We start from the raw sequence: 15,170 nt of genomic DNA, 5'->3' as shown, positions 1-15,170 counted from the left end.
GAAACAGAAGTCAGGGTAATAAGGGCGATAATTCTACAGGTGAGTATGACTAACAATAAGCACTTAGTATCTTGGTTTGCTTTCCAAACAAAAAAAATTCAAGTTAAACAATATATTCCATTCTCTGTGCACCTATAATATATATATATATCAATTTACACCAAGTGGAAAAACACTAAAATCAAAACAAACAAATGCAGCCACATTGTTAGCCCACAACAGTTGACAGTGCACTGTTTTAACATAACATTCTCTGCTTCATGTATTGGACCTCCTCATTAATAACACAATGTTATTCTACAAATAGCTGGATAGCTTTGTTTTTAAATCAGTGGACCAATTTCAGAGATGAACTTTTTCAACAAATTTATTACTTTTAGCAAAAGTAAAAGGCCAATGAAAATTAAATTATGAATACAAAGAGAGATTACTTTCTGTGATTTGCACTGCCGCAGATGCAAGGAATAGTTTCACCTCTCTGGACATCCATATTAAATTGTTTCCATTTCACCTTTATACTTCTACTGTTATGATAGGAAGGACAATAAACTTATAGATGCCAAAAGGTGTGAGTGACTGTAAACCAAACAGGAAAATTACCTCCAATAAAATGTAATGAATAGGTTTCTCTAGCAGGGTGCAGGTAAGCGACAATCTGGAATTCTGCACTAGCCCATTTCCTGGGCCATAACTGTGCTAATCTAAGCTTCTATGGCTACCAAACGATTTTTCTCTAGGACTTGCACTTTTCAACAATAACAAAGCAATTCATTGGAACCTGAACAAATATTCCACATGCATACGAGCCACCAAGCAAACTCTTATCCAAAAGAATTACTTTTTATGGTGTCAAACATCTCTTCATATGACTCTGATTTAAAAAAAACTTACCCCAAATGCATAACAAGTTTTCATGAAATTACTCTCAGTCGAGGCTTCAACCCATTGATTTTAAACAGTTTGGCCGAGAAACTCGCCCATTTTTCCGATGCTAAACGGCCTCCTAAGCCTTCAATATGGTGGGCAGAAAGCACGTGCTTGCTACGAGCCGGAACTGCGCTGCCCGCCACATTGGTAAAGGCCAAAAAAAAGCAGCATCCAGTGCACTGGTAGCACTAAGGAAAACCAAGTCTACATGCGGCCTCCCTTAAAGTGACCGTTCTTCGCGACCCCACACTCAAAGCACGTAGGCAGCTGCCGGTCATCCCCCGCCCCCCACCCTCTCGATCGACACCGATACCATCCCAAACCGATAGACCCCCTACCTGGTAACCTTTAACTACTTACCTGAAGGCTGCTGCTGATGTCGCAGCAGCCTGATCTGTCATTCCGTTTTTCCGGCGAGCTGCCTGGGGATGCCTATTAGGTGTATGCGGCTCCCCGGTTCGATTATAATGAAGCTCGAGGCCTGATATTGGGTACGCCTTGGGCCTTACCATTCAGGCGCAGGAATTATAATTCTAGGCCTTTTACTCTTCCATTAAAATAATGGACAAAGTAACACAAACATTAACCATTCATACTGCAATGTCACAAAGCTACAGCAGATCTGTACTGGATAAAAATAAATATATTTTTGGCAAGGAGATAAGCTGTAATAGCACTTTAGACAATGAAAAGCTTTTTGGGCTATTGCAGTTTCAAATAATTGGCCTTAATTAATAGCTATTCTTAAAAAGCACTTTGAAATTGATCTAAACATAGCAGACATTTCAATTAAAGGTTTCTTATGCATAGGGCTTATTTCATTGAATTTTCTGTGCTATTCATAGGATAAACACTCAGTGCAACAGAAGGGAAAATATTTCCTGCCTGCATTATGTTCACAAACTATTTTCACCCACCTCAAAGGTATTGCCAGTGATGTCAAATTCCGGGGGAACAAAGGCACCTTCTGGATCATCTATAAATAAGTAATAAGGAAAATCAATCACAAACTAGAAAATACAGCAATGTGGTTTCACTGCAGCATTGAATAACTTTGACTACTTTACACTTGTGCATTGAAAGGCATTAAATTATGTTTTCCCTCACTTTTTTCTCACAGATTTCTTTCTTTTTTTCCCTCCATTTCCTGATGGTGCTATCCTCTTGTTGAGGTACAAGTTGTAGGGATGCAGAAAGGCCTCTGGCATTTCACACAGGAAGCAAGCATAAGAGTTGATTAGGCTAGGTGGCTTGTAGAAGAAAACACTCACGCACACTTAATGGTCTGTTTCTGGGTGGAACATTCTATGGCTCAATGATGTCATTTTTGTGTGTGAGACAGTGAGTGTTGGCAGACTATTTTATCCTGGGAGGCATCACATCAAGTCCGACCGTGCCTTAGTCAACATCTACACTTGCAGCATGAATCACTGGATAGCAGGATAGCAATCAGGAGCAGGATAGCAATCAGGAGCAGGATAGCAATCAGGAGCAGGATAGCAATCAGGAGCAGGATAGCAATCAGGAGCAGGATTCCTGACTGATATTTTACTTTTCCTAGCCCTAGGGCATGGAGGCCAGTTGTGGTGTCCCTATTGCTGCTCCAGCTAACTCAGCACAGAGTAGGGACTGAACTTGGATCTTCCTGAGAGTTAGAAACTCTAACATTATGATCTATTATGATCTAAGATATCCCAAAGATCCTTTTTTAAAGATTAAAGAAAGAGAGCACTGATACACTAATTCATATAGGATACAAGTAACCCAGCAGCATCCAAGCTTTTGTCTTTCGTGGGCCAAATGCATGCGTACAATGAAGCCTTGGGAGACATATAAAGTTTTAATCCATATTCCCATTAATTTACATATATCCCAGGTTGCTAATACTAACAGACCATAGTGTTCTGATTTAGGATTTAACCACTAATGGGGAAACAGGCCCACAGAGTTCAAACTGGACAAACCAGCAAATAAGAAAAATAAATACAAATAAGACTTAGTTGCCTGTTCTTTGAAGGCTGAATTGAAAAGGTACAAAGGCTGTACGTGGTAGATGGGCTACAGTTTGGACACCCCTGAAATAACCAATACAATTCAATAACAGAAGTTGGACCAGAAATTTGGATCCTTTGGGCCCGATATTAGGAGGGAGGCGGGTTGCCAGCGGGGGGGTCGACTGGGCGCGTGGGTAACCCGCCCAGTAAAATTGGTGGGTTCCCCACGCAATCATAAGTAAATTGAAGCCACTTATCTTGGCTTCCGGGTTTCGTGCTGGAAAGCTGCGCAGTGGGCAGAATGCGCTCCCGCATCTTTGGCTGTCAGCTGGAGGAGCCCTATTTAAAGCGGCAGTCCTCCACTGACTGATGCTGCAGAAAGGAGCCAAAATTACAGCATGGAGCAGCCCAGGAGGAAGGCTGCTCCCAGGTTTAATGATGCTTCACTCCAGGTCCTACTGGATGGGGTGAGGAGGAGGGGGAGGACAGAGATCTTCTCCCCAGCAGACGGGAGTAAGCGGCCTGCCTCTGCCACCACGAAGGCCTGGCTTGAGGTGGCAGAGGAGGTCACCAGCACCACCAACATATCACGCATCTGCATACATTGCAGGAGGCGCTTCAATGACCTAAGTAGGTCAGCCGAAGTGAGTACACTTACTCATTCCCCTACACTCCGTCTGCCACATCACCACCCACACCCCACATCTCCTTCTGCACTGCCAACACTACTCTATCACATCACTCCTCACACCCACTCAAAGCTCATCCTCATCTTACCTGCACTTACTCACCTCGCCAGTACTCATCCCACCACTACCACTCAACCCAATCCTCATACAATCTCATGGCTCTGTCTCATACTCACCCTCTCATGCATCTCCTTCACGGTCAGCCTCACCCCACCTGCCACTACGTGTGCTGCAGCCACAGGGCATGCATCACGTATGGAAGCGTAAGGCAAACGTGTCGTGAGCATGAAGGGGATGCACAAGGGTGTTTGAGGGTTTGTCATGGTTTTTACTTATATTTGATTTCTGATCAACTCACATTACATATTATATTGTCACCACTACTGCCACGTCTTGGCCATTCTTGACTGGCTTGTGCAATAAGGCCCTTTCATGAGGTTCTCCATGAACACCCTTGATGCCACCCATTGGGTCACTCTACAGTGGATGTAAGTGTAGTTGCACGACTACTTTGTGCAGGTGCCTGTTGCGCAGCACTGTGTTGTGTAGCTCAACGTGGCGGAGGTGGACGGCACGCCTGGCGAGGCTGGTGATGTTGCTCGTCCTCCTATGGAGTGATGAATGTAGCAATGGACCCCCCCCCACCCCACCATCCTGACGGTGTGAGTGTGAGGGGAGTCCACAAAGTAGGTAAAAGTGTTTGGACAGCAGAGTTTAGGGTATGATTTAATAATCTGGAGTGTGGAGACAACGGTGTGGCAGGCAAAACTTTGTCTGAGGTGACAGAGTGCCCTGCTGCAATGAATGAGGGTTTACCCCGCACCTGTTAAATGGACCGTTGCAGCTGCCACTGGCTGCTGGCTGCAACAAGTCTGTTTAAACAGGGAGTGTTTCCCCCAGCATGGGAAACGCGCTCTGGGTAGTCCAAAATCCGAATCCTCCTAAAATCTCCAACTAATGAGGTGTGTCAACGACCTCAAGTACCCAGATAATGATCTTAAGTGGGATCCCGCCGGCTTTGATTGCCGGTGGGAGTCCCGCATGCGGGGGCTGCACGCTCACCGATTCACGTCATTGGGGAACCCAGAAGTGGGCGAGTTGGAGCCGGGCTCTGGACCCGCTCCGGAAATCCCCAATTTTAGGAGCCCCCCCACCTCGAACGCACCCGCTCGGCCATCCGAAAATTGACCCCTCTATCTTTATCATAATTCAGGACTTTCATAATCAACTTTGTCAAAGGTTATCTTTCCTATAATCAATTTATAGATTCTAAGTCACATTTGTGCTCGGCATTAGGAAATCCAAAAGACTTAAGGTATAATTTAGAACAACTCTTCACAATGCAGTATATTATTCTGAATAAACACATTGGAAATGGATGCAAGTGCAACAATTAAACAAAGACATAACTTTTCTATTTCAAACTTCTTTATTTCAATTGCTAAAAGACAAGCCACCCTTTATATGAATATATAAGGGACGATTTCAAAGTGTGCTGGGATAGCAGGTGCATAACTGATGCAAAGCGACTGCTGAATTGGAAGAGTAGGCCCTGCATCAATTTATTCCTGGCCTGCAATTTCATGTTCTTTTACTTTTTCCTGCAGAAACCTTATTAAAGCTCCAGATTTAATGCAAAAATATTTAAATATATATCTCGCTAAATTCTGCAGTATTTGTGCAGGGTTTATTCTTCTCTGCTTTACGCATCCATTTGGAATGGAAGAGACGATCCATTGGCACAAGAGCTCTTAAATAGGCTTTAGAAGTGTTTTTTGTAATGGTTACAGTGCAGTGCTTTTGGTTACATATTTTTACCATATTTCTGAAATCGTTTATATATTAATTTATTTTGAGAAGAGATTAGGCTCCATGCTTTCATTCCTTAAGGTAATGTTTCTAAAGATCCTCAATCGCGATATTCCATGGTTGAGGTAGTACAAGGTGAAAGTGGAAAGCCAGCAGTAGCTGAACAGCCACCTGGTTTATACCCTGCTCCATCTTCGTTTCCATGGACTTCAACAGAAACAAAAATCGGGCGGCCAATCCGCCAATGCCTGTTTTCCGTCAACGTTCATCCCACAGTCTTTCACCGTTGTTTGTTGTGCTCACGGACAATAAATTAGTGTATTTTTAAACTTAAAGCTGTGTTTGGGAGGAATGCCCAGAATGGAGTGGCTGTTTGGGGAGGAGGGGGTGTGTCAGGCAGACAGGAAGATTAGGGCCACCTGCAAGACATCAGATTAGTAATGGGGGTGGGTCGGGTGGAAGGCACAGACGCAATTCGGAGCTACCAGCTGAACAACCAATCAGTAAGGGTGGTTCAAGTGGTGGCAGAGAGGCAAAACATGGGAAAAGCAGAGCGTCCAATCAGTGAGGAAGCAGGGATGGTGGCGTGCAATTGGCCCCTGGCCGATGGGAGCAGGGAGACAACAAGTGTATAGAAGAGTGAGAAGGGGAATGGGATGCGAGAGGAGAGGCAAACTGAGGCCGGAGCAGTGCAGCTGACTGCGGGTAGGCAGCTGTAACATCAGCTGACACAGGCCGCACATGGAACAGAAAGCAGCCTCGGCCCAACAGAAGAGCTGAAGATGGACCATGATAGTACAACAACAGCAGAGTCAAATAGCAAGGTGTAAGAAGAAAACCTAAAAGAAATAAATAATAACAAATAAGAAATAATAATATGTAAAAGTTTAAATCATAAAATAAAATTTTAAAAATGAATTTACCATTAGGGAAAATGAGGAGATTCATTTTAGAAGTCTTCTCCCAGACACCATTCAGTGGCCAGAGCCTGCAACTGCATGCAGACTCAAAGAAGTTTTTTTAAAACCATACTCAAAGGAATGTTCTTGTGAAATATGTAATTTGTTTGAGTTTTCTATTTTGGGCAATAGAAATTTCAGTTACTAAGAAAAAATGGCAGAAGGACATATTTTCAGAAAGCATTTTAAGCAATTTGAGGGAACCTAGTGGGCGGATTACATAATCACGATAGCAGGGATGAAATTGGATTCTATTGCGTCATTTTCCAGGAGGAAACTGGAGCAAAGATGTCCAATTTAGAGGGCCAAACACCATTGGAAATAGGCCCAACACCATATTGGTTCGAGTTTTGTAGAGGCGTTCCTGGTGGTCACCTAAAACGGACTTTAGGCCCCTTGCATATACTAATAAGGGGCCCACACCTTTTTAAGGATCCAAGCCAGAAATTGGTTTACCCTGAACACAGTAGGCATCGGTTAATTTATCTGCTTCTATCAGTAACCTTCACTAAGCTGTAAGCAACTTATAGTACATTTTTACTTGTGGCAACAAAAAGAGTATTGCTTGTAACCTTGTAAAGCATAAAAGAACACTGATAGCTTATTATTTGCATATTACAGCACATAAAAGTTATTAATCATCAGAAATAAAGAAAAAATATCTGTTCCTACACATGCAATGCATTATCTAGTACCATGCATACATTATAATTGGAGTCCAACCACATTATAATGCAAACATTGTAATGGGAGTTCATCCAATAATGGAGCAATCTAACTGTTAAATTTGGGTAGTTTGCCTGATACCAACAACAGTCCATTGAAATGTTAACACTAGATTACAACACCAGATCTCACCATAAATGCCCGATAATAAAAATGATTTGGGACATAAGTAGTGATTGTCATGTCTAGTAATTTTAAAGGCTTTGTGGGTGAAGTGATAGAAGCAGCTCTGGATATCTGTGAGAAACCTAGCCCTTACAGCCAAAGCACATGCAGGAGGCAATGAGAAGGCTCAAACTGGATGGACACAAAGAATCACAAAGAACAAGAAAGTCCCGTTCCATTAACAGGACACTAGCACCAGTGAAGGATGATAACTGAAGAATGTATTTTGACTGAACAGCAGTTCTCCAACAGTACATTTTATGGCTTTGAGGACTTGAATAGGCATGTCAGCCATTCATCCTTCTGCAGCGTTTTACTTTAGATGACAGGAGACCAAACAGCTTTTGATGGTTATTTTAAAACATGTAAATGTTGAATAAATTGAAAAAGAACTAAAGCTAAATTCTGATAGGTTTTCTGGAGTAGACTTATTCCAATGTAATGTCTAGGGAGGTTATTGAGTACAGTAAAATGTAATCAAACAATACCCCTACTTTTTTATTTTATCCTCTTAACCCCCTCTGCAACCAGCCCAACTAAGATGGAAGATTCATCCTGTCCAATAACCAGTGTTCTGCCCTCTCTGATCCATATGGCATTAGTGCACTCACAGTGCTTTATATAAAAAAAATGCAAGATTAAGGGCATCATTAATTTTAATGGAGGATGCTTAATCCACCTACCAAGCGAAGTGGAAGTCTGAAGAATTATAAATAAAACCAGCAAGTTGCAGATATGACTATGAATGTCTATTGATACATAATATAATCCATATACAGTTCAGCTGAGTGACAAGTATTTTTATGTATTTTGGAGCCGATCTATTGAGTGCTTCAGTGTTGCAGAAATATTGAACGTACTACCAACAAGCCAATTAGTTTGGTCTTTTTCTTAACCTGTAAGTCTTGTACATAATTTTTCATTATTCAGAATATACAGTAAACTTATAAATGCGCTATATGGTAGAGGTGTCTAAGGTCTTTGTCTTTGGGAGTGACTAAGGTTCATACCATGGAGCCACACAGGCCACACCTAAAATTTAAATCAATGCTCCCATTAATTGGCATATATCTCAAGCTGTGGATAATAACAAATTCTAACATTCTGATTTAGGAAACAGGCCATAAGAACAGGCCCACAAAATTCAAACAGAATAAACCAATGAGTACAAAAAATAAGTGCTGAGCTTCATGGACCACCCAGCTGTAAAGAATGTGATATAAGATGAGCCAAATATGTTTTTAATTCAAAACTAAAGAAGAACATAGTTCACAGATACAGGTTCTCGTAGTCAACAAGTATGCAAAATGAATCTGTCTCCAATAGTAAAATATCTGCTGCTAATGGTTTACATAGCGCAATGAAGCCATGAAAATCACATTTTTGTTACTAGTTACCATTTTTGGCTTATTGATTTTAATTGTATTAATGCTGCTAAGTTCTCTCAATGCCGATCATTTAAGCGATGGATTAGTATATCAGCTCCTATGTGCAAATGAAAATCACTTATTTCAAATTCTTCAACCTGGCCTTTCTTTTGTCAAGATTTCCAAAGTTTTATTATCTCCTAGTCTTTCAAGTTAAAGAGAGCTTTTTGGAGATCTAGAATTGTAAATGGTTGATTACTGAAGTTTAAATTTTTCCTCCCAAATATGTCTATATGTTTTTTTTATTAAAAAGGAAAATAATAAATACTGAGTTCAAAGAAAGGAAACATTGGTAATAGAAGCTATATACTGCATCATGTTACGTTCACTTGCTATATTTGAAAGAAAAGTTTTTGAAGAGCACATAGTACTTACCACTCAGCTGCTCCATGAAGCAAACATTCCCATTAGCATTGAAAGCCAGAGTATCCGGGGTGATACACAGTGTATGAAAGAGTGGCGTGTGGGAGATGCTCTTCATTGAAAGGCAACATTCCAGGCAGGCTGCCCAGATATCCTGCTCACTGAGGCAGCTATCTCGTAATGACAGGATGTCAGCAAGGGACACATTCTCCTGCCAAATAAATACATAAATGAAATAAGTATGTGAAACAAGTTATATTATGTGTTCAGACACAGCCTATCAACATTGCTGACTTTCCATAGCTTCTCTGAGATAATTTTTAAAAAGAGCAGAAATTGAACAGGCAGATTAAATGTAGATCAGTTTAAAGAAAATGTAATTGTAATGAAGAGTTGCCACGATTGATATATGCTGTTTTAAATAAGTTAATTTCAGGCAACAATCATTCTAAAGCCAACAGTTCTTTGACTATATGAGGTTTTTATTACTAGTAAACACTGCATGGTAGTATGATTGCATCATGGAGTACAGAGCTTTCAAATAATCATGTATTGGTTCACTATTGAAATTATATTGAAAAATCAGACATTGCTGGTGGTTAATTTAAGACCAAACACTTTCAGCTATGCTTTGCCGAGAGCTGCATATCCTTATTGAGTAGAATAATTAACCGAGGAATCATGTGATACTATTGTTTGGAGTAATACATGCATAAATAAATAATAAACCATGAAAATAGAGAATTATATGAAACTAATAAAACCGATAATACATTTGCCTGAATGTACCAAATGCAGCCAAACAGAACTGGCACATTTTATTGGTAATTAGACCTGTGCACATACTCATTTAATAAATACTGTAACAATGTGGGTTCTGCTTAGGACAGCTGCACAAAGGAAAGGCGAGTTCTATGCCGCTGGGTTAAAAAATGTTCAGTAACTATAGGTCAGGTCCACAGTGACTTAAGCTGTAAGACCACTAGTAACTCACTCAGCTGTTCTATTCCTTTGGTGGATTATGCAATCACTGAATGGGATTTTCTAATGTTCAGTCAATCACTCCCAGGAATATCAGAATGCAGTGATATAATTAACTACAATATCTTTTAACTAAAGGAAATAACTAACCAATTTCACCAGTCATTAACATTTCCATGAATGTAATAAACAAGACCTCAACATACAATTTAAGAGATTTAAAGAGCAGGTTTTACCATCTGTACCATTTAAGAAAATTAACCAGTTAAAAGAATTGTAATTGACTTAATCGGCCTAATCTTTTGTTCTTGTTTATTCTTTATTTTATATAATTGATCCACAGGGGAGTATCAGTAATGCCTCCACAATTTTCCAATGACTGCTGGTACGGGTGGTAACAGCTTACCACAGGTGTGGGTGTATTACGTTGACTGGCAAGGGGTTGAGCTGTTGACCAAGAATTGCTGCGCACTTCCAATTTTACCTTTTAAAAACAGTGCGGTGATTAGGGACAAAAGGCAGCCCTTATCACCAGACTCCCCTTTGGAAATATATATATATTTTAAAATCTCCCCCTCAAAATGGTTGGACTCACGTTCTCAACATAGCAGGAGTCGAGCCATTTGTTCATGTAATTAGAGGGTAGGAGCTCCATTCTTGTCTCATATAACACTCAGCCTGTACTTTAATGATGAGTCAGAGCACTAAATCTAATACTTCAGTAAGCCATTGACTTCCATCTTTGGGAAGCCAGCAGCAGTGGAGACTGTGGCCCCAAAATTGCTGGGGGCCGCTCTGCCGATAAAAGAGCAACGAAGCAGAATTCATGGGTCCACCTTAGCCCAAAGTTGGAGATCCTGTTCTAATTCTCAAATATGGGATTGCTTTCACGACCGCATTAATCCTGCAAGAGTGGTTCAATACCGCCTGCCCCAATCTGCCTGTCAGAAGACAGAACGGCCCACCTTGATTACCTTAGTCTAGTGAAGGCTTGAAGCCTTTCTAAAGGCTTGAAAGGGACTCATCCCAGTTCACACCGGAATTTAAAGGGGCACTACAAATGGGACGGAATCTTGACGGAACCAGATCCCATTCCAACTTCCCAGCCATTCCAGGTGGAAATCTAGTTCGCTGCTATTTCCGGCCTCAGGAATTTTGCAGCCTGTAACTATTTTATTCCAGCGCACACAGTATTGTGTAACCAATTCTTTCCCATCTCTGTGCTGATGTTACTCATGTAATGTTATGCTCAACCCGTTTAAGTTCCCTTCCCCTCAAACAAGACAGTCAGTATTAATAGTTTACACAAAATACATCTTTAAAAAAATCAATGGAAACTAATTAAAAGTACATAAACCATATTGTATTGCATTTTTGTTTGATTTCTATTCTTTCTTTAGTACTTTTAAAATTATGTAAAAATCTGCAACATTTACATAGAATCTACAGCACAGAAACCAGCCATTCGGCCCAACTGATCTATGCTGGACTTTATAATCCACACGAGATTCTTCCCACTCTAATTACCTCTTCCTACCCTGCCGCCATATGCCTCCATTCTCTTCTCCCTCGTGTTCATCAAGCCTCCCCTTAAATGCATCAATGCTGTCTGCTTCAATCACTCCACATGGCAGCAAGTTCCATATTCTCACCACTCTCTGTCCTTGTTACGATTCAAACTCAGTTTATTAGCATTCCTCCACTGATCATGACTTATTTCATGAAATTTCTCAGTTATTTCTTGAATCACAACATCCTTTGCACGCAAAACAATTAGGCAGCGCTGTAAATCAAAAATAAAAGCCGTCCTCAGACATATTCTCAAGGTATGCCAATATTTGCTTTCCCCGTTTTGGACAAATTGTTATTTATCTCTAAACTCACTTAGTCTGCCATGAAGAAAAATGTCATACTGCTGAGCTGAACTGCTAATATATTGTGCCAAACCAGATAAAATGCCTTAGAATAACCAAGAATATTTAGAACATTAATTATATGCATTTTTGTGCTCCCTACCTTCAAAAGGGTTATTATGCAGTAGATTGCTCAATGAAGATTGGCAAAGAAGATTCAGCAGCTTAAAGCTCCAAGAAGAGCATGAAAGGAATGGGGCTTGTTTTTGTCACATGGAAGAACGAGAGGGAACGTGATCCATACCTTAAAAATGCAGAAGACCATGGATAACAAAGGCCTAGAATTTCCTCAGAGCTTCTCCTGCTGCACCATTGTATCTTCACCGCAAGTACACGCGTAAGCGAGATTTCTGCCGCACTTTTGATGAAGTTAAAGCAGTGGAGCGTGAGCAGCTCTGAGGAAACTTCTGGCCAAAGTATTTAACTTAAACGGTAATTACAGACCAAAGTACAAAATTAATAAGTCTGACGAAAGTAGAAATTTATTTTCACACAGAGGAGTGGCTATGTGGAATACAGTCTACTTCTGTTGATTCAAAGTCTAATTTTGCTCAAAAAAATGTGAACAATCTTATAGTTAAAATTAAGCAAATTTAATGAAATAGCATAGCAAAGCATAAAGGAATACTAAAAAAAAGCATAATGCAACTATTGAAATTGTAAGAACAGGAGTAGGCCAGTTAGCCCCTCGAGCCTGTTCCACTATTCAATGAGATCATGGCTGATCTGTGACCTAACTCCATGGGCCCGATTTTACCAGGGGTGCGGGTTTTCGGCGGGTGGGCCAGCGGGCGCGTTGAAAATGCGCCCGGTGAAATTAGTGGGTTGCCCGCGCGATCGTAGCAGGCAACCCACTAATTGGATTCACTTACCTGCTCCTCCGGGTTCCCCGCTGCTGATCTGCGCGTCGGGCGGGCTGCGCATGCGCAGTAAGATCTGTCAGCTGGAGGCACTCTATTTAAAGGGGCAGTCCTCCACTGACAGATGCTGCCACAAACAGCAAAAATTACAGCATGGAGCAGCCCAGGGGGAAGGCTGCTCCCAGTTTAATGATGCCTCACCCCAGGTATCATTAGATGGGGTGAGGAGGAGGGGGAGGACAGAGATCTTCCCCCTGGCGGGCGGGCGGGAGGAAGCGGCCTGCCTCTGCCACCAAGAAGGCCTGGCTCGAGGTGGCAGAGGAGGTCACCTGCACCACCAACATATCGCGCACCTGTATACAGTGCAGGAGGCGCTCCAATGACCTCAGTAGGTCAGCCACAGTGAGAACACGTAGTCTTTCCCCTACACTCCGTCTGCCACAACACTGCCCCCACCCCACATCTCCTTCGGCACTGCCAACACTACTCTGTCACATAACCCCTCATACCCACTCAAACCTCATCCTCATCTTACCTGCACTTACTCACCTCGCGAGTACTCACCCCGCCACTACCACGCAACCCAATCCTCATACAATCTCATGGCTCTATCCCATACTCACCCTCTCGTGCATCTCTCTCACGGCCAGCCTCACTCAACCTGCCACCACCTGTGCTGCAGCCACAGGGCATGCATCACATATGTGCAGTAGGCAGCGTAAGGCAAACGTGTCGTGAGCATGAAGGGGATGCACAAGGGTGTTTGAGGGTTTGTCATGGTTCTTACTTCTATTGAATTAAAGAACAACTCACATCACACATTATATTGGCACCACTACTGCTATGTCTTCGCGAATCCTGTCCGGTTTGTGCAATAATGCCCGCTCCTGGGTATCCCTATGAGGACCCACCACTGATGCCACCCAGTGTGTCACTGCAGAGTGGGTGTAGGTGTATTTGCAGGGCTCTTCTGCACAGACGACTGAGAGACATCGGCGATGTCCCCGGTTGCAGCCTGGAAGGCTGTGGAGCAGAAGTTCGGGAGGGCAGTGGTGACTTTGACAGCGATAGGTAGGAAGATGGTGCACGGGCCAGCCAGGAGCAGCTCGGCATGAAAGAGGCTGCAGATGTCCACGGCTACATGTTGACTGACTCTGAGCCTCCGTGTGCACTGCTGCTCAGAGAGGTCCAGGAGGCTGAGCCTCGGTCTGTGGAACGTGTGGCGAGGGTAGTGCCCTCTGCGACGCATCTCTCTCTGCGGTTGCCCTCCCTCCTGCTGTACAGGTGGATGTGTCACAGCACTCTGTTGTGGAGCTCCACGTGTCAGAGGTGGACGGCGTGGATGGCGAGGCTGTTGATGCTGTTCGCCCTCCGAGGAGGTCATGGCTGCAGCTACGGCGGCCCCCATCCGCAAGATGTACATCTGAGGGGGTCCGCAAGGTAGGTACATGTCTCCGGACCCCGGGGTAAGTGTGCAGGTTGGTGACTTCGACCGTCAGGAGGAGGGTGGTGGAGGCCAAACTTTGTCCCAAGTGACAGAGCGGCCTCCTGCAATGGCTGAGGGTCTCCCCCCCCCGCCACCTGTCAAATGGACCTTTGCAGCTGCCACAGGCTGACAGCTGTAACACGTCCATTTCAACTAGGACTGTTTCCCCCAGTGTGTGAAACAGTCCCATGTTTATCCAAAATCACACACAGTCCCTTAATCAGGTCAGTTAATACCTGAACAAGCAAAGTAAATACTCTCAAGTGGCATCCCGCTGGCTTTAATTGCCTGCGGGATTCCCACCAGCGGGGGCTGCGCGTGCACGCCGGCGCGTCATCGGGGAACCCGGAAGTGGGCGGGATCGAGGCGCGATCCGGTCCCGCACCTGGATTTCAGGATTTTCGGGGTCCCCCCGCCGAGAACGCACCTGGTAGCGGGTGCTAAAATCGGGCCCCATTTACCTGCCTTACCCCATATCCCATAATACCTTTGGTTATCAAAAGTCTATCAATCTCAGATTTAAAATTAACAATTGAGGTAGCATCAACTGCCATTTGTGGAATAGAGTTCCAAACTTCTACCACCCTTTGTGTGTAGAAGTGTTTCCTAACTTCACTCCTGAAAGTCCTAGCTCTAATTTTTAGGTTATGTCCCCTAGTCCTAGACTCCCCAATCAGCGAAAATAGTTTCTCTCTATCTACCCTATCAGTTCCCCTTAATATCTTGAAAACTTTGATCAAATCACCCCTTAATCTTTTAAATTCCAGGGAATACAACCCTAGTTTGTGTAATCTCTCCTCATACTTTAACCCTTGGAGTCCAGGCATCATTCTAGTAAATCTACGCTGCACTTCCTCCAATGCCAATATAT

General features: G+C 42.9%; 1 protein-coding gene across 1 annotated transcript in view; it reads right to left on the bottom strand.

Moving 5' to 3' along the window:
- The window catches only part of LOC137340111 (kinase non-catalytic C-lobe domain-containing protein 1), a 181,570-nt gene that overhangs the window by 142,229 nt on the left and 24,171 nt on the right, over positions 1 to 15,170 (bottom strand). The window contains exons 2-3 of the mRNA XM_068002426.1: positions 9,072 to 9,270; positions 1,845 to 1,903 (exon numbers count right to left, since the gene is read on the bottom strand). Coding sequence (XP_067858527.1) covers positions 1,845 to 1,903; positions 9,072 to 9,270 — 258 coding nt within the window. The remainder of the gene's footprint in view (positions 1 to 1,844; positions 1,904 to 9,071; positions 9,271 to 15,170) is intronic.

This window comes from Heptranchias perlo, chromosome 21, assembly GCF_035084215.1.
Source record: "Heptranchias perlo isolate sHepPer1 chromosome 21, sHepPer1.hap1, whole genome shotgun sequence".
Taxonomy (NCBI): Eukaryota; Metazoa; Chordata; class Chondrichthyes; order Hexanchiformes; family Hexanchidae; genus Heptranchias; species Heptranchias perlo.
The sequence above is the reverse complement of the archived record's forward strand: the minus strand, read 5'-3'. Positions and strand labels throughout refer to the sequence as shown.